This window comes from Hesperophylax consimilis, chromosome 8 (assembly GCF_061612785.1).
Source record: "Hesperophylax consimilis isolate HC1 chromosome 8, BYU_Hcon_1.0, whole genome shotgun sequence".
Classification (NCBI taxonomy): domain Eukaryota; kingdom Metazoa; phylum Arthropoda; class Insecta; order Trichoptera; family Limnephilidae; genus Hesperophylax; species Hesperophylax consimilis.
The window spans coordinates 14,677,059-14,703,934 of NC_142843.1; the positions used below are offsets into that span (position 1 = coordinate 14,677,059).

The following is a 26,876-nucleotide window of genomic DNA, read 5'->3' on the forward strand; positions in this document are numbered from 1 at the left end:
CGCGGCGCACGGCTATACTGAAATTTCCTGAAAATCTTCATAGAAAATCGTTTTTTGAAAAAAAAAAAAAATCGTTTTCAGCTATAAAACAACATCAGAAATGCCATTTTTTATAATATTAGCACTCTAGTACACCCAAAAGTCACGAGCCGCCACTGTCTCTGACCCCCCATTTTGGGGAAATAATGTTGCCAGAATATGAAAATTCTCCAATAAATTGGTAAAATTTCACTGAATAATTTTTCATTTACTCTTTTTTACGTGTTACTTTTTGGAAATTATGAAAAGAAGGAAGAGAAAAATACATGTTAAAAAATGTCGGATTTATTTATTTTACATCATCGAACGTAAATAATCGAGAACCAAGTGTTTTTTCTAAAAATACTTATTTACTACAATAAACAAATGTTTTCGTCTTGTTAACTTTGTATTCATATATAATGAGCAAATTTTGTAAGAAAACCAATACAAACATTGATAGGACTAATTCGCTTGAATGGCTTGGGAAATCTTACCCGCCGTGATGTTTTTCAACTAACTGAAATTCTCTCGGGACAATTTCTTACAGCCAAATCTTGCGAAGAAAATACACAAGATCCATTCCCAAACATGCCAAAAATCTATCCAGCAAAAACACCACGAGCAAAAAGGAATGAAAAATAGTATGCGTGAAATTTTAGTTTGTGGGATTAAATATAATCTTTTTGTTAAGTGAGTCAATATTGTTTTCGTGTTTTACGTAAGCGATACCATTTTCACACACACGTAGACAATCGATCGCAGCGCGCGCCTACTCCGGGAAAGCGCTCCCGCTTTGCGCGTGCGCGTTAACTGCGCAATTCCCTCCAACCCTTACAATTCTCAGCCAAGTCTCAGTGCAAGCCGAGAGCGCTGTGCTCGCGCTGTCACCCGCCGCAAGCGAAACCACGGCGACGGCGAATACCAAAACCACGTTCGCTTTTCAAATCAAATCAAAACCCACGCGTTACAAACTCGAATGATTTTAAAACCCATACGCTAAATCGAGTTCAGTGATTAATTAAAACCCAATACGAATGACAGTCGATATATTGATGGATTGCGTTTTGAATTTGACTGTCGTTAATTCGCAAGCTTTCTAGAGAGAATAACTTTAGCCTTGACACGATTTTTGGCGCGTTTCATTATAGTTCGTCTTCAGATCTTATTGTATATAATTTCTCACGATAGGTTATCAATTATGTGCCATTTAAACCGATTAAAATAAACATAAAGAAAATACTTACATAAATCATAAATAACATTTAATAGTTTTAAATAAAGTATTTAATTGTTAATCGTTTAAAATTGCTCAATTCTTAGCATAATGATATATTTATCTAGAAAAAAAAGTTGCAAAGTTTCATCTTCAATGAAAGTTTGCCAAGTTTATTGACTCGTCTTAGTTAAATAAACCCTTTAATCGTTCGGATAATCTGTGTGTTAGTGTTCGTATTTTAAGATAATCTATTAATATGTCTTGTAAATCGTTCTCCACTTATAAATATTAGTACTTTAATGATAGATAACTTCAATTAAAAAACTTTAAAAGACATTTACGGAAGGTGGTTAAAACGATAATAATCTGGATTGTATTTACGACAATTTAACATAAAATTTATGATATTCGTTGAAAATAATAAAGAGTTTATTATTTTTGGTGGTGTTTGAAATTAAAATGACAATTACTATCTTATTTATTTATCTATTAATTATAACAAAATAAGGGTTTATTGTGTGCGTTATATACTCACTTTAAAATGGTTTTATTTAAATTGGAAAAAGTTTTATAAAAGCAAATTTTAACACAAAATAAGTGGAATTAAAACGTGGTATTCAAATGTTTTAATATTTAATGTTTCGTTTAATCTGAAATAAAAAGTCAAAGTGTTTGCTCGACATTCAAACCAATTATCTAATTAAAATAATAACTCAACAAATATTAATAGCAGCGTTCCTCAACAAGAATGCTGTTGTTATAAATTATAACTACAATTAGGAAGTTTCAAATGTGTGTTATTCCAGTGACTTCCGTACAATTATGATTAATGACTTATTTGGGTGTTGAATGGCAAATTAAACCCGGGGCGAGCCGGTTCTTGCTTATATCCGCCCCCTAGCCCGACCCCATCCCTTGAAAGGGTGAAGAACACCTCCCCCGACACTTCTCTCTCGGAGGACCTTGCGGAAGAAGGAGATATGAAGGGTGAGTTACAGATTACGGAGCCTGTCACTGTCACGTGATGATTGATTAAGCTCATGGGCCGTGGAAAAACACGTGTCTGTGTTAATATCAATGAAAAAATTATAACCTAAAATAATTAAACATAATATCATCACAAACACATTATGATATACAACTGTATCTCATAGTATTTGCCAATTTTTGTTGTTAATTACAGCCTTTATTATTGTCAGTGGCTTGATTGGTATCGCATCTGGGTAACACTCAGGCAAATCCTACATCACGACAAAAACAACCATTTTCCGCTTAATGTGGTGGTATTAAGATATCTTCAAATATTCTTAGGTTATTCGTAATACGGGAATGTTTGTCATTCTTTTCTAAAAAAAAGATAAAATGTGTGTTTTTATTTTTATTTCATTTCCGTTTTATTTTATTTCATGTTATCTTTTTTATAGAATTTTATTAAAATGTTGAGTACACTGAGGCGCACATTATCATAAGATATTTGAAAACACACAATATTAATGTACCGATAATAAAAAATGAAATAATTTGTTATGCAAATAACATAACATGATTTAAGTTCAAACACAACTATATTGCTTTGAACAATTCATCAAATTTCAAAGTTTAGTTTTAAGTTCTGTGAAGGTTCTTTTCAAGTTCTGTTATTATTTCATTTTTGTGAATCCCTGTTTGCAAAGTTTGCAAACTTTTGAAAATAATATTTTTGGATACCTATAAGATCGTGTTTTAAGTTCCGTAAGTGTAAAGATTTACAATGTGTTTCTAACTTTGGGACAGCAGTTTATTGCGATGCAATATGTGACCAAATCTTTAGTATATTTCAGCACTCATTTTCGACCAAAATATTGGAAATGTAATTCTAAGCAGTACCAATGATGGATTTTAGCTTTGAGATGCAATTTTATGCACTTTAGGTGCAATTATGTTTCCAAAAATATGAGTTTGTTTTTTTTTTTGTTTTTTTAATTTTAAACAGTGCCAACTGCTCCCAACCGTCTGGAACCAGTGAGTCTACGGCATCCACAATTGAGGTACGTTGTAAGGCGGGGAGGTGACGAGAAGGGAAGGGAGGGAGAGGAGACGAGAAGGGAAAGGTGGGGAAGTACCTAGCTATTCAGATCTGGTCACCAAACAAGACCAAAACCATTTTTATTTATTTTTTATTTTTTATTAATATCAATAGCAAAATTTGTACATTATGTAGGTTTAAAGTATAATATAAGTATATTTTTGTATTTTTTTCACAGTCCTCCTCACTAGGGTTTCCTGTTCTGAGGCGGCCTGTAGTTTTTCTTAAATTTTTGTATTTAGTTTTGAATTGTCTTTACATTGTCTTCATAATGTTTGTAAGTTGATTATTACTTTGATCTCTAAGCCATGTTTTGACTTTTGTTTTAAATATACTCATTTCGTTTATTTTTTTGGTTTCATTTGGTAGAGCATTGAACAATTTTATAGCATGGAATTTATTATTTCTCTGTCCAAAGGATGTGTTCAAACTGGGAGTAATCAGGATATTTTCGCTTTTTGCCCTGGTTGTGTATTTATGTTGGGCAGTGGAGTATTCGGATATGTTTTTTTTCAGTTTAAATAAAATATTTTTTGAATATAGTTTCTGTACATTGTAAACATTGAAGTTTTTGAATATTTCTTCTGTCGGAGTTCTAAGCGGAACTTTCAGTATAGTCTTTAATACTCCTTTTTGTGCTATATTGAGCCGCTCTGTGTGAGTGCTCAAGGCAGACCCCCATCCAGTTATTCCGTACTCTATTTGTGATTGACACAAAGCATAGTATACTTTTTTAATATCGTTTATATTGAGGATATTGCGAATGTTTCTAAAGAAGTATATGTACCTGGTTAGTTTTTTTGTAATTACATCTATATGTGAGTTCCAACGGAGATTATCATCAATTTCAATTCCAAGATATTTGATGCTTTTGGAGTGTGCTATAGTGGGACAGAGGCATGATAAGCCTTGATTTTTTTTGATAAATTCCTTGGCAACGTTTCAATTCTGAATGGTGGTCTTACACTTACCTTCACACTTTTGAACGTTTCAGAAATTATGACTATGAAATAATCAAGGCAGATATGGAACGTTTAAGTTAAAAGCGTAACTTAACACAAATCAAAGCGATATACCTTCACACTTTTGATTGAGGAAATCCGAAATCTTCTGTAAACTAGACAAAGGCATTAATAACTAGATATGGATAAATGTATGCCTTTTTTATTTATGACTAAAAAGCCGAGAATTAAACCCCGATCAGCTCCTTGGAAGGCAACAATGCTGACCATTATACCACCAACTATTAAAAGAACGACGGCATGAATTCATTATGTGTAATGAAAATTGAAGAATTACTCATTTTTGAGTTTTAGATAATATAAAATTTCAAAAATAATTAAAGAAAAAAATGTACATCGGTAACAGCATACAACCGGGGGATTTAAAAAAAAGCGATTCCTGAGCATATTTGATGTATATAAAAAAAAAACAAAAAAAAGATGTCAAAAAAACAGTAAAATTTTTTCAATTAAGAAAAAAATAATGTTTCTATCACACGTCGCAACTGATCACACTGTTACGCGTCTTCTCTCTCTTCCGACCCGTTAGGTTCAACCCAACTACTTAGATACGACATGTGATGGAAAAATATTATTTTGAAATTAAAAAATTCTTATCGGAGAGCAATATGACATTTAATTTTTTACTTCAAATATGTTTAGGAACGCTGGTTAAAATCCTTTGTTTACGTTCTGTTACACCTGTATAAGATATCTATCTAAACTATCACTGCCTCGGTCGAGAATCGAACCTCCATCAACTACTTGAAAGGCAACTATGCTGACTATTACATCACCAACTATTGTAATAACGGCAGCATGAATTCATTATGTGTACCGAAAATATGAGAATTACGTATTTTTATCGACGTTACGTACATTTTTATTATTACGTACATTCAACATTATATTACCCAGGAAAAGCGTAGGCCTAAACAAAACTGGTAGGCGACAAATTTTATAAGTAAATAAACTTTGCGGCTCTTACAAAGCGAAATATTTATACATTTTGTACTGTGAAACGACAAAACGGTTACTTACAACGAAAATAAAATGTATATTTATTTGGCCTACTTAAGGTATTTACGGAGAGCCAATTTCATACACCAATTTGTGTGAACATATTACGAGTATTTATTCTCGACTACGTCAATCGGATTTCTTATAAGACCACGTATTATTATAGGTAGATACGCCTGCTTTGACGTATTGATTTGTGCGAAACATGTAGAGTTTATCGAATATTTGATTACAAATTGGTATGTATTTTTATAGGTTTATTTTTAAACGTAGGTACCTATTTATAGTATTATGTTGCCGCAAGTTTTCACCCGGTTGGGGTAGGTCACGAGTTATGATCGATACGAGATGGTAGAAAGTTAGGAATGGAGATTTTACTGCTTATTATTATTTTTGTTTAAGTTTTTGATAAATCCTAGTGGGAATTACTTATTACTTATAACAACTATCTTAATAGTTAAGATCAGCAGCTGCTATCAATCCACTGCTGAATGAATCTATGGCTGCCCCAAGTTGCACACACTCTTCTTCGGGCGTCCCCGATATCTTCTACCGATTCTTTCTTCTTCGAATTTGCGTAATATATTCTCCTTACACTATTTTCTTCGTTCGTTTGCTTTACATGCCTGAACCATCTGACCATACTTTTCTTAATCTTACCCATTACGCTTACATCAACCTTGCATTCTTAGAACATTTATCACACAATATTTCTTGTATCACTGGTTTTACCACATCATCACCTCAGGCATTTGATTTCTACAGCATTCAGTCTACTTTAACCCTTCCTCTGCAAATTTTATGCTTCTTTGCCATACATCAAAGTAGGTACCAGCACTACATTATGGACTGCTAGCTTCACTTTTTGAGACAAATTGTACATTTATTTTTATTATGTTTTTTTAAATTATCATGTATAATTACGTCAAAATTTTGTGGAATGTCATTTGATTTTATTGAAAATGGTATAACATGAGTTTTTCGCTATTTAGAGATAGTAAGTTCATGTCGAACCAGTATTTAAGAGTATTTATGTCTTCTGTTGCTTTTAGTTTTACTAATTCCAATGTATTGTAACTTTCAATGATTACTGTATCGTCATACTACCATGAAGTGATTGAGAAAATATCCCGTTCACTTATAAGATGAATAATATTGGACACAGTAATGTACCTTGTGGGATTCCATAATCAGACGTGTCTTCGTCGCTATATACATTGTTGATTTTGATTTCGAGGGTGATTTTCTAGGTAGAATTTATCCAATTTGCTGCATTCTTTTTGATGTTCAGATTATCCAAGTTTTCCATAAGTTTTGTGTGGGAAATACTGTCAAAAGCTTTTCTCAGATCTATAAAAATACCAACACATTTTTTATTCGTGTCTAGTTTTTTTGTATATACGTGATGTGAGATTTGCAATTGTGTCTTGTGTGCTTCGCGCTTTTCGGAGTCCGGATAGGCTGTCGTGAAGAATTTCGTTGTTTTTAACAAATTCTATTAGTTGAGATTTTACAATTTTTTCAAATAATTGGCTATATTAGAAATGAAGGAAATTGGTTAATAATTTGTTACATTTTGGGTATTTATTTACACTTTTAAATACAGGTGAAATAATGGTTTTTTATAATTAGACGGAAATATACAATTTTTGAGACTTATTTTAATATTAATTGGGTGAGTTAATGCTTTTATCACATGGTTTTTAATAGATTTTAAAATTTGTACTATTGTATTGTCATAACCAGGAGACGATCATCCTTTCATATTTTCAATTATATTCAAAATATTTACTTCGCTGATCATTTTAAAACGGAATAGTGAGTTTATTTTTTGTGTGTTTTTAAAAGTTGGTTGTGTTTTTGATCCCCTTGAAACATATTTTTTTTGGTTAGGTTTTGTTCCACTTTTGCGAAAAAGGAGTTGAAAATATTACCACATTTTTTGGGTTTTCTTGGGCATTTATTATTAAGTCATTTTCCTCTTTAATTTCATTGATTGACTGTTTTTGTTTATTGTTACTTCCCAAATACCCAAAATCATTCACCCGCTCCAAGTATTCATCACTCACAACTATATTGCGCACTGTTTTCGGACTGTATCTTTCAAACATCGTGACTTTAGACTTCATCATTAACTCATTCTTCATACATACTTCGTTCATCCTAGACACGGGAGACTATAGATCTTTCGTTTTGTTACAAATCAGCATATAAGAGGTAAAATACTTTCAGATTGAGCTTTGGTTTTATGAAATATAGATGTTATGTTGATTTATTTAAAACGCTGTGATTATTGCTAAAAAAACACACGCTGAAAGAATGACCAAAGATTGAAACTATTTTATTTACGTTAATTAAAGTTGTTATCTTAATTATGCTGCGCATCAATGTAATGCCGTAATTTTTAACCACGTTGCGTGACAAATGAAACAATTAAAATTTATGATCTAACTTGTAAAATATCATAAGATTATTTCTAAATCAAGGTGAGTGGCAATGTAAAAGTTTTATTTTTCAGTGTACATGGAAAGGTTTTACTGTGATATCATAAATAAAAGCGCTATAAAAACAAGAGTCTATTACGAGACATGAATAATACTCGTAATTATAAAAGAATCTCAGTTTATATCTAACCTCTAAGAAAAGTTAGATGGCTAAAATAGAAATATGCAAGTTATTAATTTAATAAAATTCGGTAGGTAGATAAAATTAAGTTTGAATCTAACATAAATCATTTTAAGACTATACTATCAAAAAGGGCGCAAGCTCTTGCACTGATTGTCAAAACTAAATTTATAAAAAAAGTAAACTAATTATTACAAATAATATATGAAGTTAAAATTATGCATGTTGAACTAATTAACAAGATCGAAACCGAACGCCATTCTCCCGAGAATCTGTCCTCGAAGGCTGCCACCATAAGTAAACCACTCACTTGGTCCTTTGTTTAACCATAGATATGACAATATTTAGACAAATTTTAAGCGTGAAATAATGATACATCGCACACCATCGACGAAGATAGAGGAAAAGGAAAAAAAGCGCGACTATAGACAGTTTGATTCGGAGACTACTTATTAGCCAAAAATGGTTTTATAGTGACAATTGATTATATACACTTTGTTTTTCTCTTTTGACCGAGGGTAGCGAAATTCTGTTTTAATTTGACTGTTTAGCATTGCGTCTGTCTGTAAATCTGTTTGTACTTTCGAATTCCAGTACAAGATAGTGGTAGTTTTAATGGTCCAATTCCTTATTTGAAATTTACTACTGTTTACAGAACTACTACATATTTATTTGATAGTTGGGAACGGCTTACGTACGTTGTGTGGAATATGTATACTCGTGTAACATATTCTAAATAGCTTCTCACTTCGCGAAGGCCGTTTTCTATTTATCATTATTCCTGGTTAAGGCCCGTCGCACCCTACGGATATATTCACACCGCATGCGAACACACACACTACACATCCCTTTGTGCTCACGTGTTCCATTTAGGCGGGTCCATTCAGGCCGAGTCTTTACATCGCTGCCGATTGTACAAGTATAGTTGGAACTCCCCGCGGGAAGAAATTCTTATGGGATGCGCAGGATTGTACGAATGTATGGTCGACATCGATATAACGGGCTTCGGGTATTTTTGGAAAAATTGGACCATTGAACTTATTCGTTCCTGCTGGGATTCAAATGATTTATTCCATGTGGAACTTGTAAACCTTTTTGTGGAATTTGAACTCAGCACGCACCAATTTAATGGAAGTGCGAGTACTGAACTGTGTGCTCTGAATTTTATATGATTTCTTAGAACGGAAAGATTTTCATCGTATTTCTGTCAAAAACCGCAATGGAGTCGGAAACATTTACTATGCAAGAACCTAATACACCATGCATAATATAAATTCATATCTTACCAACCGAAGTGGTGGAATGTCACACTTCTTGAAAATATGCAATGATTTTCAAAATTCACATTGATACAAAAAGGTGGTTATTATTAATTAATTAATGGACTTACGTCCAATATATTACAAAGCGACGCGAGATTTGGAACAATGTATAATGAAAGAGTAAAGGATGATATATAAAAGCAGAGACAAATAGGGAAAACATAAGAAAATAGAAATTAAATATGAAGTGTCTAGTCAAGTTAAGACCTTGTTAAAACTAAAGTGATACAAAATATCCTCAATTGCATAGTGAGCGACAAAAAAACATTATGACCAAAAAAATCAAGGTCTTGACGTGAGTTGACCACTCTACATATTCTGGACAATGGTTAATTATAAGCATAATTAGTCGAGTATTGATTGAGGAAGAGCAGTTCTTTATTTCTGAGTCTACGAGAAGGTATATTGAATGAGATGAGTTCTAATAATGTAGGTGAATAAATAAAATTGTTGATAATTTTAAAGAAACAAATGAGATAATTATAAAAATCATTACGTATCAAATGCCAGAAATAAGAAGAAAGGTGAAAGGTGACGCCTCCCTTTTTTCTAAAGAAGATTTATGAAAAAATAAATTTACCAAGATCGAGTATATTTCGTATACTGTCGTCTAAACACTTATAGTCACATTTTTCATTCATCCGACCTTCTGGGTCTCTTTAAGTGCCGATTTCACTCTTTCACGCTCTTTCTCTAAAAAACACAGAATCTACATTCTAAATAATATACAGATTTCATCATAAGAAGACCTCTAGAAGGTATATTGTTCAAAGTTGGTTCGACGATGGTTTTCCTTTGAATCAATGCTATTGATTTATTTCTCTAGCGAAGCCTTATCTTTGTGAAAGAAACTGCCTTTAAAATTGATTTATCTGGACACTTAAATTGAAAAAAATCAAATACTACGTTAAAGCAGTGTTAACGTCACGATGGGTCACGTCTTATAGGGGTTTCATCGTATTTCCCAAGCAGTACCCAAGTAGTTTCATGATTTACGTCCGCACCGCTATCACACCGTATTTCGGAATGACGACACGTTGATAGGTTATACGCTGCCACCCCGGAGACATGTGATGTTACGAGGTAACTACTGCGCATATGCGCGCTTGAAAAATAGGCAGATTTATTAGGTTCATTAAGTTCACGTGTAACTACCAACTTCTTTTCAATGCCTACCATAAAAAAATTGCTAGAAACTGTTTTCTATATCTGTCTCTGAGTATGAAGAAGGTTTACATTACCCAATTTGAACTAGCACCATTTTAAGCCTGTCTACTGTCCATAATATTTAAGAATAATGGAGTATTACATCATCCTCTTGATAGTTTATGTAAAACCTCCAAAACGTAGCCACTAAATAATTATCTTCGACAAATAACTTTTATATTATCTACTTTTATGATCTAAACAAGGAAAATTAATTAGTTTATTAGAGTTATGCAGAATAAATTAAGGATATAAATAATGATAAAAGAATTTGTTGAATTTTTCACAATTCTTAAAAATCATGATTACTTACATTCTTAATACTTTACAAATTCATTCATTTCCACCCTGTTGAAACGTACTTGCAAAAATACCAGTGGAACACAATAGACCAGCTCGAAAAGGTTGTTTTTGTGCTCAGAAAGATATTATTTGGGCCGGTCACAGTTTTCTACATATATACTGTGGAAATAGGGCAATGATAAGAGAAGGGTGAGAAGGGATGGGTAATCAGTGCAATGGGGTTAGGATGGACAGTGACGAAGGAATGTGATTGATATGGGGTGTGATGGGAACATTGAAACTTTCTTCGATTGGAACTATACCCTTTTATGGTTGTGTGTGCACTCGACTTGTTTTAGGTGATTTTTTTCAACTCGACCACTTACCAGTAGTCTTTTAATATTGAATGCCAGTGGATTTTTCAAAGTACATTTTTGAATTATTTCAAAATTAAGGCTTTTTCATTCCATTATAATTATTTCATCATGCGAGTTTTGGACTCCATCATACTTATTTCATCATCCGAGTTTTGCACTCCATTATACTTAGTTCATCATGCGAGTTTTGCACTACATTATACTTATTTAATCAAGCGAGTTTTGTACTCCATTATACTTAGTTCATCATGCGAGTTTTGAACTCCATTATACTTATTTAATCAAGCGAGTTTCACACTCAATTATACTTAATCATCCTGCGAGTTTTGTACTCCATTATACTTATTTCATCGTGCGAGTTTTTCACTCCATAATACTTATTTCATCATACGACTTTTGTACTACATTATACTTATTTCATCATGCGAGTTTTGTACTCCATTATACTTATTTCATCATGCAAGTTTTGCACTCCATTATACTTATTTCTTCATGCGAGTTTTCAGATATGATTACTAAGAAAATTTAACGTGGTTACGTTTAGCTACAAATGTCTACGAAAACGTTGAATTTTTAAAAAGATTAAAATGCTTCAAAACTTACAAATCATAAAGATAGTCGTTCATTGTAACAAAAGAGATTTTTTTATTGGTAGGCAACTATTCATTTTTTATTCCCATTTTCACTCACAGATGAAAATTACACATTCAAATACAACGACTATGGTCTGTTTTTGAAGAAAATATTGTAGTATAACTTCAAATAAATTATGGTATTTACTAGTACAAAAGGAAATAAAATTTATAAAATATCATTAACCATCATTTTGAGATTAGAAAATGAAAATATTTTTTAACAATAAGCTACAAACAAAGGCTTGATACCAACAATACATAATGACAAAATCAACCACGTTTCAAAATTCTGTTACACATCTCCTTTACACATTGTGTGAATATTACAATTACAGTATAATTATTGCAGGTATATGAACAAAAGATTCATTTATTTTGCTTTTTATCCGAAAATTAATTCCTGAAATAATTTTATGATAAACAAACATGGAACATACAGTATAAAGAGTCGCATAAAATCAGGAATTGAACGACTTAATTGTCAAAAGGTCGCAAACTATCCTGAGAAAAATTATTACAAAGTACCTACGTTAACAATAGAGTAACATAAATAAAATAAATAGTTTTGTATACACTACTATTTTATCAAAAAGGATCGACGTGTTTCAAAATCCATGGTTTTTTCGTCATGAAAAGAGTAATAATTTAATTTTCCCTTCAGACGAAAATTCTTTCCTGAATTTCATGGATACAAGAAAATAAGCACGTTAAGTAAAATAACACTTAAGTATTTGAATAACTTGATCATACCCTTGAGGGAATTTTTCATAAAAAACGGCGCTATATTATTAACATTATTATATCAATACATTACAATTCACTGTGGGCGTATTTTATCAAAGAGTAATTATTTATTATTTTTCGGAATAACTTATTGAGTAAAACCTCAAATTATAATATTTAAATATTGAAGACAATATTAGTGATTTTTAAACGCAAATCTGAAACAGAAAAATCAGAAAAGGAAACGGTCACATCTGGGACTCGAACCCAGGACCCTTGTCTTTCCGGGACAATGCTTAAAAATAAAAACAATAAGATAGGTTTATCTATAAGACGCTGTCTAGGATTGCATTTAGTTCGGGTTGAATCATACATAAAGATAGTTGCCAATAAAAATGTGCGGTGAAAAAATGAAGACAACGTTGGTAGTTCTTATTCGAAGTATGATACAGTTAAAAGTGACCGATGAGGATAGGGTCCCATTAGCGCAGTTGGTAGAGCATTGTCCCGGACAATGCTTAAAAATAAAAACAATAAGATAGGTTTATCTATAAGACGCTGTCTAGGATTGCATTTAGTTCGGGTTGAATCTTGCGATCATACATAAAGATAGTTGCCAATAAAAATGTGCGGTGAAAAAATGAAGACAACGTTGGTAGTTCTTATTCGAAGTATGATACAGTTAAAAGTGACCGATGAGGATAGGGTCCCATTAGCGCAGTTGGTAGAGCATTGTCCCGGAAAGACAAGGGTCCTGGGTTCGAGTCCCAGATGTGACCGTTTCCTTTTCTGATTTTTCTGTTTCAGATTTGCGTTTAAAAATCACTAATATTGTCTTCAATATTTAAATATTATAATTTGAGGTTTTACTCAATAAGTTATTCCGAAAAATAATAATTCATTTCTAGACTTGCAGAAAAAGTCAATAGATGTCGCACATTAAAAATAAAAACAATAAGATAGGTTTATCTATAAGACGCTGTCTAGGATTGCATTTAGTTCGGGTTGAATCTTGCGATCATACATAAAGATAGTTGCCAATAAAAATGTGCGGTGAAAAAATGAAGACAACGTTGGTAGTTCTTATTCGAAGTATGATACAGTTAAAAGTGACCGATGAGGATAGGGTCCCATTAGCGCAGTTGGTAGAGCATTGTCCCGGAAAGACAAGGGTCCTGGGTTCGAGTCCCAGATGTGACCGTTTCCTTTTCTGATTTTTCTGTTTCAGATTTGCGTTTAAAAATCACTAATATTGTCTTCAATATTTAAGTAATTATTTACTTAGCCTTGTCGAAAATTCTTTCCTGGATTCGAAATTTAATGCATGTAAGGTTTACTGAATAAAAAACCACGTAAAGTCATGAATTTATTCAAGGGTTTGAATGGGAAGAGCATTAAGAGGGCTTGATCATCGTAAAGCCTACAGAGTTAATGATAATAAAAGCAACCCTTAAGGATGCATGCAAATCTCCTTTGTTCTAGAAAAGCTGCAAACTTTTTCTCTTTGGCAATGGAACAATGGCACATAGAATTTTTTTATAGAAGTTATTTTTTTTTATTGCAAACGATGTTTTGTCCACTCCTTTATGATGTACGATCCTCTGAAGTTATAAAAATACCACAAGCGGAGTGTTTAAAACATTTTTTTGTTGGCAGAAGAAAATAATTCCACAAAAAAATAATGAGTATAATTTTGTGTCGAAGGATATAACCGAAGTGGGGACGATTCCTAAACCCGTTAGGAAAAAAATGTTATAAACCAAAAAAATTGGGAAGTTTAAAATTAACAAATTTAAATTCGTAACAAAATCGTTTGAAAACATAATTTAATTTTTTTATTGAATGCTCATAGTGCTTTTACAGATATATATATATATATACAGGGTAAAAATAGAAGTAGATAATTAGTTAGAATTTACAAAAATAATAGTAGAAGATTAAAATCAATGACAAAATTATTTTTGCTTTGATGCCGTGCGATGATGTTTTGAACATGTGTCGAAAAGGTCTGTATATGTTTTGGCTGTTCAGTGAAGACGAAGATTAGTTGTGCGTCATATGAATACCGTAATTTTCATGCTTGATTCGAATATATCTAATAGGGACAAATATTTACAGCACTTAATATTTGAGAGCTCTCTTTGAAGTTATTCAGTATTTCAAAACAAATAAGAATATCGTTATCTCCGAATAAAATTTAGCGGTAGTTTTAGGTTAGATATTAATGTTTTGTAGCATAATCACTGGCTTGAGACGGTTGGGAGCAGTTTGGACTCTTGTGCGGAATTCCACATGAAAAAAGCAAATTTCATTTATAGGATGTCTTAACATATACTAAACATACGTCTTAGAAATGAATCCTATAATTTCTATACCCGCTATATCCGATTTTTTGACAAAATGATCTGAGTATGACATCTTGTTCACATTTTTGCGAGCAACAAGAGGAGCCTAAAATTGAGTTTCAAAACCCTCCTTATCACGACCAAAAACCATGTTAAAACTGCGAGTGAGAAACCAAATCCGCTATATCATACAGAAAGTTACTATCAAAATCCGCTATATCGGATTCAACGAATCACAAGCAGTTATTTTGCCAAAATACAATATGGCCGCCGCTCTGACGCCACGCTCGTGTGTCAAAATGATCTATGTACTCGTGAGTTTCTAAACCCGCCATGTCGGCTCAGTTGACTTTCAAAATCACGAAGTGAGTATCAAAATCCGCTATATCCATTTTATTTATCGAAATTACTTAATTATTGCTAGAAATATATAGAAAAATAAATGCTTTTCGAAATTTTATTACTCCAATTTATTATATAAAAAATTGTTATGCATTTACTTATGTACGCTAGAGATGTGACAGTTTTTTGCGGTTTTCTCCAAATCAATGAAAGATGATATAGCGGGTATAGAAATTACACGACTCAAATCTCCTTTGAACTTTTGCAAGCGGTTTATGTTACAAATACTTTTACGTAAGTAGTAGACCATACTGGTTATGCATACTCTGGTTGCGGTCTACCAAGGAGTTTAATTGAATCAATGTTATGAAAAGTCCTTGTGTTACGTATTGTTGATTACGTTTTGAACTCTATACAAATTCATTCAATAAAAAATATACGATTTCAAAAGAATCATTGTAAAGAGCATGACATAAAACCTTTTGAAAAATTAAACCAATTTCAAATGAAAAAAGTCCTTTTGTACGTATAAATTGAGTTTTATTAACCACATGTGAGTATGTTTTAAAAAAAATAAAAACGACAAGCATTCAAAGCTACTCCAATAATCTCCATTATAATATCGTTACCATTTTCCTAACAAGGTTGAAATCGCTACAGCTAAACAAATCCAGGTAGCTTACTCGATTCCAGGAATAAAAGAGATAAAACCCTTAACATTTTGACCGAGGCCCTGTGAAAATATAACAAGATTAGTCTCGCCTCTGTTGGTGGAAAATGGAAATAACGGATATTTAGTGACTGGAGTCCAGAACAACAAACTGTTGTGAAAAGTTTAGGGCAACGAACATAATCTTTCTTTAGTTGCGAGGTCATACAATATTATTATCGCCTCATTTGTGGCTCTCTTATCACAATAAATGCACTGAACGTTTGCTGTAGAGCTAATAAAACAATTAATAATAATAATTGGATGACTTGTATAGCGCCGTTTTTGTTCCAAATCACCTCAAGGGCGCTGTACAAACTTATAATACATTTTTTCTGTGATATATGGTATTACTTAACTATTTATAGAGATAATATACAGTACAATACTTACCTCGTAGGTCAGAGATAAACACTTAATTAACCTTATCTAATTGTTTTTTAGCGAAATTTAGATACAGGATTTAGGACATAATTAGAAAATTGAATATAACTGAACTTTCTCTTAGGAATGGTATATTTAATTTAAGGGTACGACAGCTGAAAAAGGTAAGTTTTTAGTTTAGACCTGAATTCTTTTGGACTTGTTATGGATCTTAGTTCTGGAGGGAGTTTATTTCAAGCCTTCGGCCCAGATAATTGTATCGATTGATGCAATAGGATTTATTACAGAATGCGAAGTTTGAAAAAATCACATTTTCTTCTTTGAACAAACTTATAAACATTATAATATTGTATCAGAACAAGTTTTCTTTAATAGAAATATACTTCTGACAACTGAAAAACTTTGGGTACACATTTTTTAATAAATATTTGACTGTCATAAAAACAAAGAAAGTTTTAAGAGGTTTCTTTAAACATGTACAGTGACAAAATAATTTTTCTTATCTACCAACTTTTTTTATGAAAGGTTCATATTTGAATTAAAACAGTTTTTTTAATTCCTTTCGACTAATTGAGTATTTTCATAAGAAAATAAGTTTTTATTTCAAAAACAGAAATCTTAGAAAAAAACCTTTCTTCTAAAATTGTAAATATGCCAGTTTAATAATAATAATAACATGGCATTTATATAGCCAGTTTAGTGTCATTTCACTTCAAGTGCGCTTAACTACTCGTATAACAAACTTAAAAAATGGTAATTCAGTATTAGTGGTTCTTAAAATTATTCGTACAGTGTGCCTTACCCAATACAGATCTAATATTATAACACTAAATACACTGTTTATACAAAGTGATGACAAAACTTAAAATAACAATAACAGCAGAACAGGACAAAACAATAATATTAAAACTAAAACATAATATAAAACAGGAAGCAGTTTGTGCTCAGAAACGAGAATTTTCTGAGCAGACACTTTAAAAAGGTACAATAAGGAGACAACCGAAACCAAACAATTACCAGAAGTTTTAGAATATGGCTTATTATATAATATTGATTATCTCCTACAATTCTACTTTAAAAATAATTTGGCTTTTATGCGTTCATTTTAAAGATGTTATATGAAGTTATAAATACGCATAAATAGGTACAAAAACATCATTCATATACCAAATTTCTCTAAACTGCCACACCAAATTGTTCTAAGTAACATATACCTCTTGCATTAACTAAACTATCCACGTGATGTAAGTAATAAAACTATACAGTCTAGCGAAAGTGGAAGCGAAGCAACAAAGCACACCTTTGCGAGCATCATGAGATTAATAAAGTTTTATAATATGAATGAAAACTACACCCAGTAAAGGCAGTAAAACTACCCTTCCTTGCTAATAGCCAACGCAGGTCGGATGTCGAGTCACTTGACGGATTCAATTATTATAGCTGTCTACAAACTGTCTGCGACATTTCTTATCTACGGAAAAGAATCAGGCGTTACTGTCAGTTGATTATTATTCTGTACGCAATCTTCTCTCAGTATTTTATTTAGCAACATTTTTAATGAATTGTCTTACAGTGGAGACGGTTGGATAAAGAAAATAAAGAATTTTCAGTGAGGTTGGAATCCAATTACTCGGCTGGTGAATATAAATAATACTTCTATAATTTTGACTAAATGTGGTGTTTTCTGTTAACAGAGGTTAGTAGTGGGAAGAATTTAGAGTGATTTAGGTCGGAGAAAAAATGATGCCCTTCAGATCAGTGGGTGAGTTAATTTTTTAAGTTTTTTTTTGTGTTGATAAAAATTGGAAAATAGTTCCTCGAACGTTAAGCAATGCTTGCGAGGGTTCGTCTAGTTTTATTTGCATCCGCTGGTTTTCGATAATTATAATTTGTGTTTTTGAAGAGTTGATTAAAAGTCTGACTTTAATGGTTAGACTATTTGTCTATGTCCTGTTTCATTCAAACGATTATCTTTAAAACTTTTACAAAGGCCCCCTGCACAAATAAATATTTACCTTGCTTAGTATTTTGTAAATAAAACACGCGAATTAAACAATGCATTCTATAAAATTATTTCAGTAGTTTAAATGCGTTTTTTTTTTAATGGTCAGATCTAGAAAATTCTGTTAGTTAAATTTTTAAAATTATTGGTTGTTATATTTTTATTTTTTAAATATGCTCATCTTACTAAAATTTATAAAGTACGTGTGATAAATGATAAACGTCCTTCGCCCATCCTTCTTATATCCATTCTCCTTTCCAATCCTTTAATATTTTGCACTCGTCCTACCCACGATTAAAACTTTTGAGTTTGTACATAAAAATACCGATGAGAACATTCTAAGAATTTTCCGAATATTTTGGCTGTATCATAATATCAAATTCCAGGCTTATCACTTTGCCTCGAGTTAGAGCAACATTATCAGTTGCTACTTACAAAATGTTTTTTAGCCATTGCAAGATACCATGGGATGTTCCCAGAACTGAAAGAAAAAGCATCAAAGTTTTCGTTTCATAATTATAGGAATTTCACATCAACTTACTACCCTGTTACAACTTGCTACCCTGTTACAAATTTCACAAATTGTGTTCTGCGCGCTTTATTGCCGGCGCAGATATTAGATTATTTCCACCTTATTATCTTTAGGGGGTCGCAAAGAAAACAATTCTTATTTCATTCTTGTTTGTATGAATATTGACTTTTTGGAAAGCGAGAAATAATGTGATAATTTGTGTCAGTCACGCAAATTACCGTCATGGCACGAATTCTCACAAAATTCTATGCTTGTTATTGAAAGTCAGATATCTTTGAGATCTTTATCTAAGTTTTCAGACTTTCTCATTAAACCATTATCTCAAATTTTAGTATTTAATTTTTTGTTGGTATCATTTAATATTTGCCTTGCTTATTATAATGCATACGACATATTTGTTCCTTGTGGTCGTTAGTGAATTTTTCAGTCAATTTATTCTTCAAAGTATGAGCTGTTCAAATTCACCGTAGTTGTAGTTATCGTTTTCTGTCTTTTCTGAGGAAACTGATTATGTTTGAGCCAAATGTTTTAGGAAAAAAAAATACGTAATATAGATGACCGTGTTTGAATTTTGCTCTCCCTCCTCCCCTTCAAAAAATTTATGGAACCGTTACTTTGCCTTCATAATTTCGCGTCGCCGTAAAATCAAAAATTTTAAAAAAAAACTGTGACTCAAACGAGATATTCCTCGTTAAATTTAGGTATGTATTTTGGAATTGTTAATGCATATTTATGCATATATTTTGGAATTGTTCGTGCATATTTAAGCGTCTATTTTGGAACTCTTAGGGCATATTCATCTTTGTCCTTTCTTAAATAATAAGATTTTATATAAGTCCCATTTACTAAAAACTGAATTTCACACTATCTGTCTTTATTATCTACTTTGCTTCTTCTTTTGAATAATAATTAATGATTAGTTATGGTTCAAATATTGTTACAATATACTGTCAAATAACCCATCTGGTAACACATCTAATACTTATTTTTTTCTTTAATTTTGAAATATTTTGTGTTTGTATGTAGAATTAATTTATGTTTGTGATTACTCTTATGTTTGCTTCACTATAATGTAAATTGTTAACCTCGATACAGGCTCAGTCCTAGTGAGGTTGATTTTTATGAGAAAACAAGTGTTTTATGTATAGTGAGATGCAATAAATAAAATAAATAAATATTTAGGCATTGTTACTTAGTGAATATTTTTTCCCTAATACGTTTGTTACTCGCGTGCAAATTTCCGATGTCTACTTATTAAGTATGTATTTACCTACACGACAAATTACGATTAACAAGAAAATTATGAAAGTAATTAGTAAGGTCTTTGTATCTCAAATATGTAGTAGGCATTGAAGTCAGATAGACCTACGCTAACTTCTGGAACGTGAGGAACCAGGAAATAAACCACATGATCATTTTAAAGACGGAAACTTTTAGAATTTTTTTAATGAACGGCTACATCATTTGTGCATTGACCGTCGGCGAGGGAACATGAAGCAAACAGGGCGATACTTAGAGTATTTACTAGACGTTGGCACAAATAATAATGTCACTGCTCTGTATTATTGTAGTTAAATTACGCATGAAACAAATAATTCACGTAAATCAGTAAAAGTTAAAATAAATAATTATATTATTTATATGATTGTTACTGTGGTAAATAAATTATAACTCATTTGTAAAAATGTATAACTAAATACGATAGCAAAATATTCGATCATGGAAATATACGAAACTTTGTCGAGGAATTTGGAATTTGCAATTACGTGTATTACTGCGCCTAGTAATTCGCGCGCTATTGCAAAAAGCACAAGGAATTCGTAAGCAGATTTTATTTACGAAGTCAATATTTATGATGGAATGCGAGGTGTCTGAAAACTGTCAGATTATTTTTCTGACCAGTCATTGAATGTCAATAAAAGCCTACTACCATAGACATGAGAAACAGTAGATGGGAACCTAAAGGTAAGGGAAACAATCACGTTGAGAAGTGCGGTTGGTTAAGTCAGAGGGGAGAGTAATCTCCACCTCATGATAGTCTCCGTGTTCGAGGGTTCTCAAATCTAGCGGTTGCGGATTCTAATCCAGGCCTGAGCAAATATTTTTTTTTGATTTAATTATTATGTGTTATTTCACAACTTATTAATTTAAAATGACTTAAATAGTATATTAAGAAATTCTCAGTATCCCCCTGTGAAGGACCAGCAATCAGAAATAAATCATTATTTGAAATGGCTTTAGCCGTGTTTGGTGAGCATTTGTGAATAGCCAGGTATTTCCCCACCTTCCTCTTACCCCTCTGCTCCTTTCCCACTAACTTTAGCTTCACAACATATTCCAATTTAGGTTTATACTAGATATAAAATGTATTTTTTTAACCATATTTTTTATATTTATGAATGGTGCATCGTAAACAAATTACATCTTAATATCAACAAATTCCAAACGATCAGTTTCCATAGATCTAAAACCCCTTTATTATTCGACTACTCAATTAACAATGCCAATCTAAAAAGAGTTTTTGAATTCAATGACCTTGGAGTTATCTTTGACTCCAAATTACGCTTCTTGAATCACATTAATAGCGTTACCAGTAAGGGATTACAAATGCTTGGATATATTCTCAGAATCGCTAAAGACTTTAATAACATAAAACTATAAAATTACTATACACGTCTCTGGTTAGAAGTCAGGTTGAATACAATGCAACCATTTGGTGTACTCATTTCAACTCTCATTGTTTACAAATTGAAAAAATTCAAAATAAATTTTTACGTTTTATTAATTTCAAAATTGGTATTATTTACCAATTTTGAAATTTAATTTGAATTCAATTATATCAATTTACGCAGTAAACTTAACTTATCGAAATTATCTGAAAGGCGAAAAATATTTGATCTCCTTTTATTATATAAAATCGTTCATTCAAGGTTAGACTGCCCTGACACTATAAACTTGCTATCTTTACATATACCTCCAAAATATACTAGACGGAATATTTTATTCTACAACAATAACTTCGCTACGAATTCTGTGTTAGAAATAATACATACGTTGGGCAATGAACTAAGTGATGTCGCTGACATATTTAATTTAAACTTCAAAACATTTAAAGCCAAATTAGTCCACCACTTTTTAAATGTAAATAATGTATGAGAAATCATTATATTTTATTTCGATTTTCTATTGTTTGTTTTATACTGTTGCTAAAAATGAAATTTGTAATTTTTATGTACTTAAAAGCCTAATAGGGCGTCAATAAATAAATAAATAAATAAATAACAAAGTAAAAAATGGGGAAGTCATAGTCTCACTGTCTCCAGTCAGTTGGGAGTTTGTAATTCAGATCTTGTAATTGAACATGGCTAATGACGTTTCAAGAAACGTTTCGATTCTAAATGGTGGTCTTTCCCCAGGACGATTCTTCGAAAAACTACCTAACTTCCTCCTACTTCTTGATCAAACTTTTCAGTGAGACGGAGTTACTAAAGGGATTTTTTTAAAAATTTATGTGATTATGCTGACATAAATAAATCGGGACAAAATATATACCATTTATTGGCTACCATAAAAAGAAATGTATTTTTTCATGACGACTAAAATTATAATTAATTATTATTACATTAAAAAAAACATTTGGATTTTACTTGCATGTTATTTTAACGCCCACTTAGAATTCTACATACGTTGTGAAATTTTCACTCGGTGTAATGTAATTTTATTTTGTTCATTCGTTCGTCATTTACAACAAAGAACGTTACGTTATGTTTGTTACGCATGTTGCGAGGCTTTCAGTGTGGTCGTTATGGTCTCTAATGAATAAATCGTTATATTCTATCTTCAAGCCTAACGAGGGAAGGTTTAAAAAATGATGTACGTGATTAGGTCGCTTTAGGGTGCAATTATTATTATTGTTATCCGGATATTTGTTTTAGAAAAAGTGCCATACAAAAACCGAGAAAACTCGATATAAGAAAAATTATATGGTCTAATAATGTCTGTTTATTTTTTTTAGTTTTCACCAAAGTATTTTCTTGATATGATATGATGTTAGATTTACACGGCCAAAAATATTTTAGTGATTTATTTTTGGGGTATTATGCCGTGTTGCGCTACCTCCTTCTTTAGCCAACGTTTTGCCCAGCATTACAGTGTCCGTTTCACACATCTGCCCAGATGAAGGACATATATGCAATACGGCATAGTATCCCAAAAATAAATCAATATTTTCTTCACATAATTCAACAAACCTTTAAAACTTCATTAACGAGATGAAAAAACTAAACCATAAACATAACCTACGGAACATATTTAACATCAAAGAATTATATTTGATTTAACCTATTATTTATTTTTGTTGTTTGTTTTTGGGGTGTTATGCCGTGTTGCGCTAACTCCTTCTTTAGCCGACGTTTCGGACAGCGTTGCAGTGTCCATCATCAGGGCAGATCCGGTAGATCCGAAGATGTGAAGATCACATCTTCGGATCTACCGGATCTGCCCTGATGATGGACACTGCAACGCTGTCCGAAACGTCGGCTAAAGAAGGAGTTAGCGCAACACGGCATAACACCCCAAAAACAAACAACAAAAATGCTTTTGGCCGTGAGAATCTAAAAACTTACTATTATTTATTTCATCACTCTTCGTGACTTTATACCACTTTTTAAAGGTATGTTGAATTGTCGTTTTGAAGAGTTATCCGGTCATCTTTGATTTTATGTAGGCTGAGAAGATAAAAATCAAAGCAGAATATAGGTACCATAGTTCAGACATAATGCAACACCCTGTGTAGATGTGCCAGATTTGCTTTCAACTCAAAGCACAAAATACGTACCATAGTTCAGACGCACAGTGACACTTTATATAGATGTGCCAGATTTGCTTTCAACTCAAAGCACAAAATACGTACCATAGTTCAGACGCATAGTGACACATTTTATAGATGTGCCAGATTTGCTTTCAACTCAAAGCACAATAAAGGTACCATAGTTCAGATATATAGCGACACTCTACATAGATGTGTCAGATTTTAGTGTGTCCTAATGTGTCTGAAATATAGTACCTATATTGTGCTTTGATTTGAAACCGCTTCGAAGCGCTATACCACTCAAATAAGAAACGATGCAATTTTTATCTTCTCAGCCTATATAAAAGCAAATAACAGAGTGTCAGAACACCGAGACCTACGGAAGGTCGTATACACAAATATACCTACCCCCACAGCTGTGCTTAGTTGAAAAACGAGCATTAGAGTAGATATATCAACATTTTTACTACGCCCTAAGGACAGACATCAAGAGCACGTTTTACGGTGGGGTTCCCGCGACTTCCTTTTCAGCTTTCCCTACCTGGAAGAGGGGATGGGGTGAGATGGGGTGGGTGAGGTCTTCATATAAAATTGGGGTTACTCTGGGAACACGTATGGAAAGAGCGGAAATGGTGGAATCTATCGAAAACTGAATCTTTGTGATGTCTTCTGATTATTGAGAATTGCTTTTACGGTTCTATCTGTAACATTTTTATCAGAAATGTGCGTTCGTTTGACGAGGAGGTCTTATAGAGTTCACGTACATAATACATCACTTTGAATTATGTGGTTCTTTATAAAAAAAAGAGATTGGTATATTTCTCAAAATGTACAAGGTGGCGCATAAGCCCTCCCACAATTTTATTAGGAAGTAACTTCGTTATATATATATATAATAATACTATTATTTGTAAAGTTCCGTTTATGTAAAAAAAAATAATAAAGGGCGCTGTACAATTTATTATGAGTTCCTAGGCTATATATAATTGTCTTATTTGCAAGAAAATATACCTACTTACCCGGCAGGTCACTTCATGTAAGCACACTTTTATTAGAAACTAGCTGTACCCCTCCATGCGTTGCTGTGACTGCGCTTTTTGTAAAACAGCACCTTTTGCCCATCACAGGTGATATTTAATAGTATAGGTATATAAAAACACACGCGTATTCGAATGGAACGTTGTCCAAAAATTTTTAAAAAATCTGTCAAGAACTTTCGGAGATTTAAGATTTTTAACAAACGAATATTTACATAGATTTTTATTTATGTAGATTGTACGATTTTGCACACAAAGGATACTATATTAAAAACACTGGACATCACGTGATTTTTGCATTTACTATTTTTTTATAGATAAACTAACGTTTATAAGACAAGGTTTTATGCATAGCATAAAGGGTGGAAAAAAATATAATAAGCAGTACTGGTTGATTGAGGTACTAGTACGTATTGAATCATTTAGCGGGTTGGAAATAAGCCGACATAGCTCAGTGATTACAGAGCACCTGACCGGACACCAGGAGGCACGGGTTCAATTCCCGATGGCGACATTTATTTTTACTCGGGAGATATTTTCAATTTGTATTAGTATTTCGGATGACTAATTATTGCTTATAATTATTTACTATTTTATCCTCCATTACTATTGATATTACCTTTTTCAGAAGATTAGTGGCAAAAATAGAGTTGATATTTAAGACCAATTATAACACACTCATTCCGCATTCTTGAGGAGTAATAGCGATCCTTGATTTGTCAGCGTGTAATCTGCTTCTGTTTACTTAATAAATATCAAAGTTTTGATGACCTAAGACCATTTGCAAAAACGAAAACATCTTGCGATAGTATGATGACGATAACTTTTGCACCATCTGTTATATAATTTTTATTGTCTGCTAAACATCCTTATTCTTACCCAACTATTACATATTTTTATTCTTGATGATTGATGATCAATGATCCGGAACAGCGCTTCCGAAAATCTTAACCGCTATGCGAAAAACATGTGCATGTTATTTCACCAAAATCGATTTGATGAGCTCTACCATAAAAAACGAAAATTTTAAATAAAAATAATTAAATATAATAAAAATAATAAATTCAATATTTTGGCGCTATAAGTAATTTAAAAACAATTTTCACTTAACTTATTTATAGTCAATTACAATTCGTGAGCTTTGTGTACTAATTGATTTAAAAAAAAAACTCTTCCACTCTCCACAAACCTTCTTCGAATTTAGTATTATTTGGTATCATTACTCACACCTACGAAATTAACAAAACATTTTAGGGACATACGTAAAAGGTATATTAACTATATATCATTTAATTTGGAAACACATAACTCTTAGTAAAATGTACTGTAAATGTCCAAAATAATAATGTAATTAATTCCCACGGTAACCGGTAATTACTCGAATCCGAAGAAATAAGCAAGATATATTTAAAAGTCCGGCTGGGCAAATAAAAAAAACTTTTTTTTAGTTTAAAAATAAATAAAAGTTTATTTTTTTCGTAACGAATTCCTAGTTAAAATAATAATACTCTTTTCGACAGCCCGTTTCGTTAGTGTCCATCAAGATTTTACCAATACTTAATAAAAGAATAAAATTTAATCATATTTAATAATTATTTATTTATCAGCCATCATCTTCAATCTATCTATCTGTCTTCTATATAAATAAAAACGTAATGTTCGTTTGTTCAAAATTCCAAGAAAGTTCGTTATCGATTGCTTTGAAATTTTTACACAACGTTGCTTTCGATTACACGTGTGTTTTTAAATATTATATAGATAATAATAATAACATGGCATTTATATAGTGCAGTTTAGTGTCATTTCACTTCAAGTGCGCTTAACTACTCGTATAACTAACTTAAAAAACAATGGTAATTCAGTATTAGTGGTTGTTAAAATTATTCCTACAGTGTGCCTTACCCAATACAGATCTAATATTATAACACTAAATACACTGTTTATACAAAGTAATGACAAAACTTAGAATAACATGTCACCTGCAGATAAAAACATGACTTTTTAAAAACAGCGCCATCTCTTGGACAAATATGCCAACATTAAACGCGCTATTTTTTTATCTATCTGCACAGACAGACTGAGTCGTAGTTACGCATGGCGGGGTACAGTTAATTTATTTATAAGATAATTAAAAACCTATTTTAGAATCATTTATGCCTTTTCACCGTGACAAGAAGATCAGAAGTTGAAAGTAAATTGTAGCGTTGGCCAAGCTATTAGAA

At 32.0% G+C, this 26,876-nt stretch overlaps 1 protein-coding gene across 1 annotated transcript in view; it reads left to right on the plus strand.

Moving 5' to 3' along the window:
• The first annotated feature begins 1,692 nt into the window (after positions 1-1,692).
• LOC149421596 (uncharacterized) overlaps positions 1,693-26,876 on the plus strand; it is a 228,157-nt gene continuing 202,973 nt past the window's right edge. Inside the window, exon 1 of the mRNA XM_089634449.1 lies at positions 1,693-2,224. Within this exon, the coding sequence (XP_089490575.1) occupies positions 2,218-2,224 (7 nt within the window). The 5' untranslated portion in view covers positions 1,693-2,217. The remainder of the gene's footprint in view (positions 2,225-26,876) is intronic.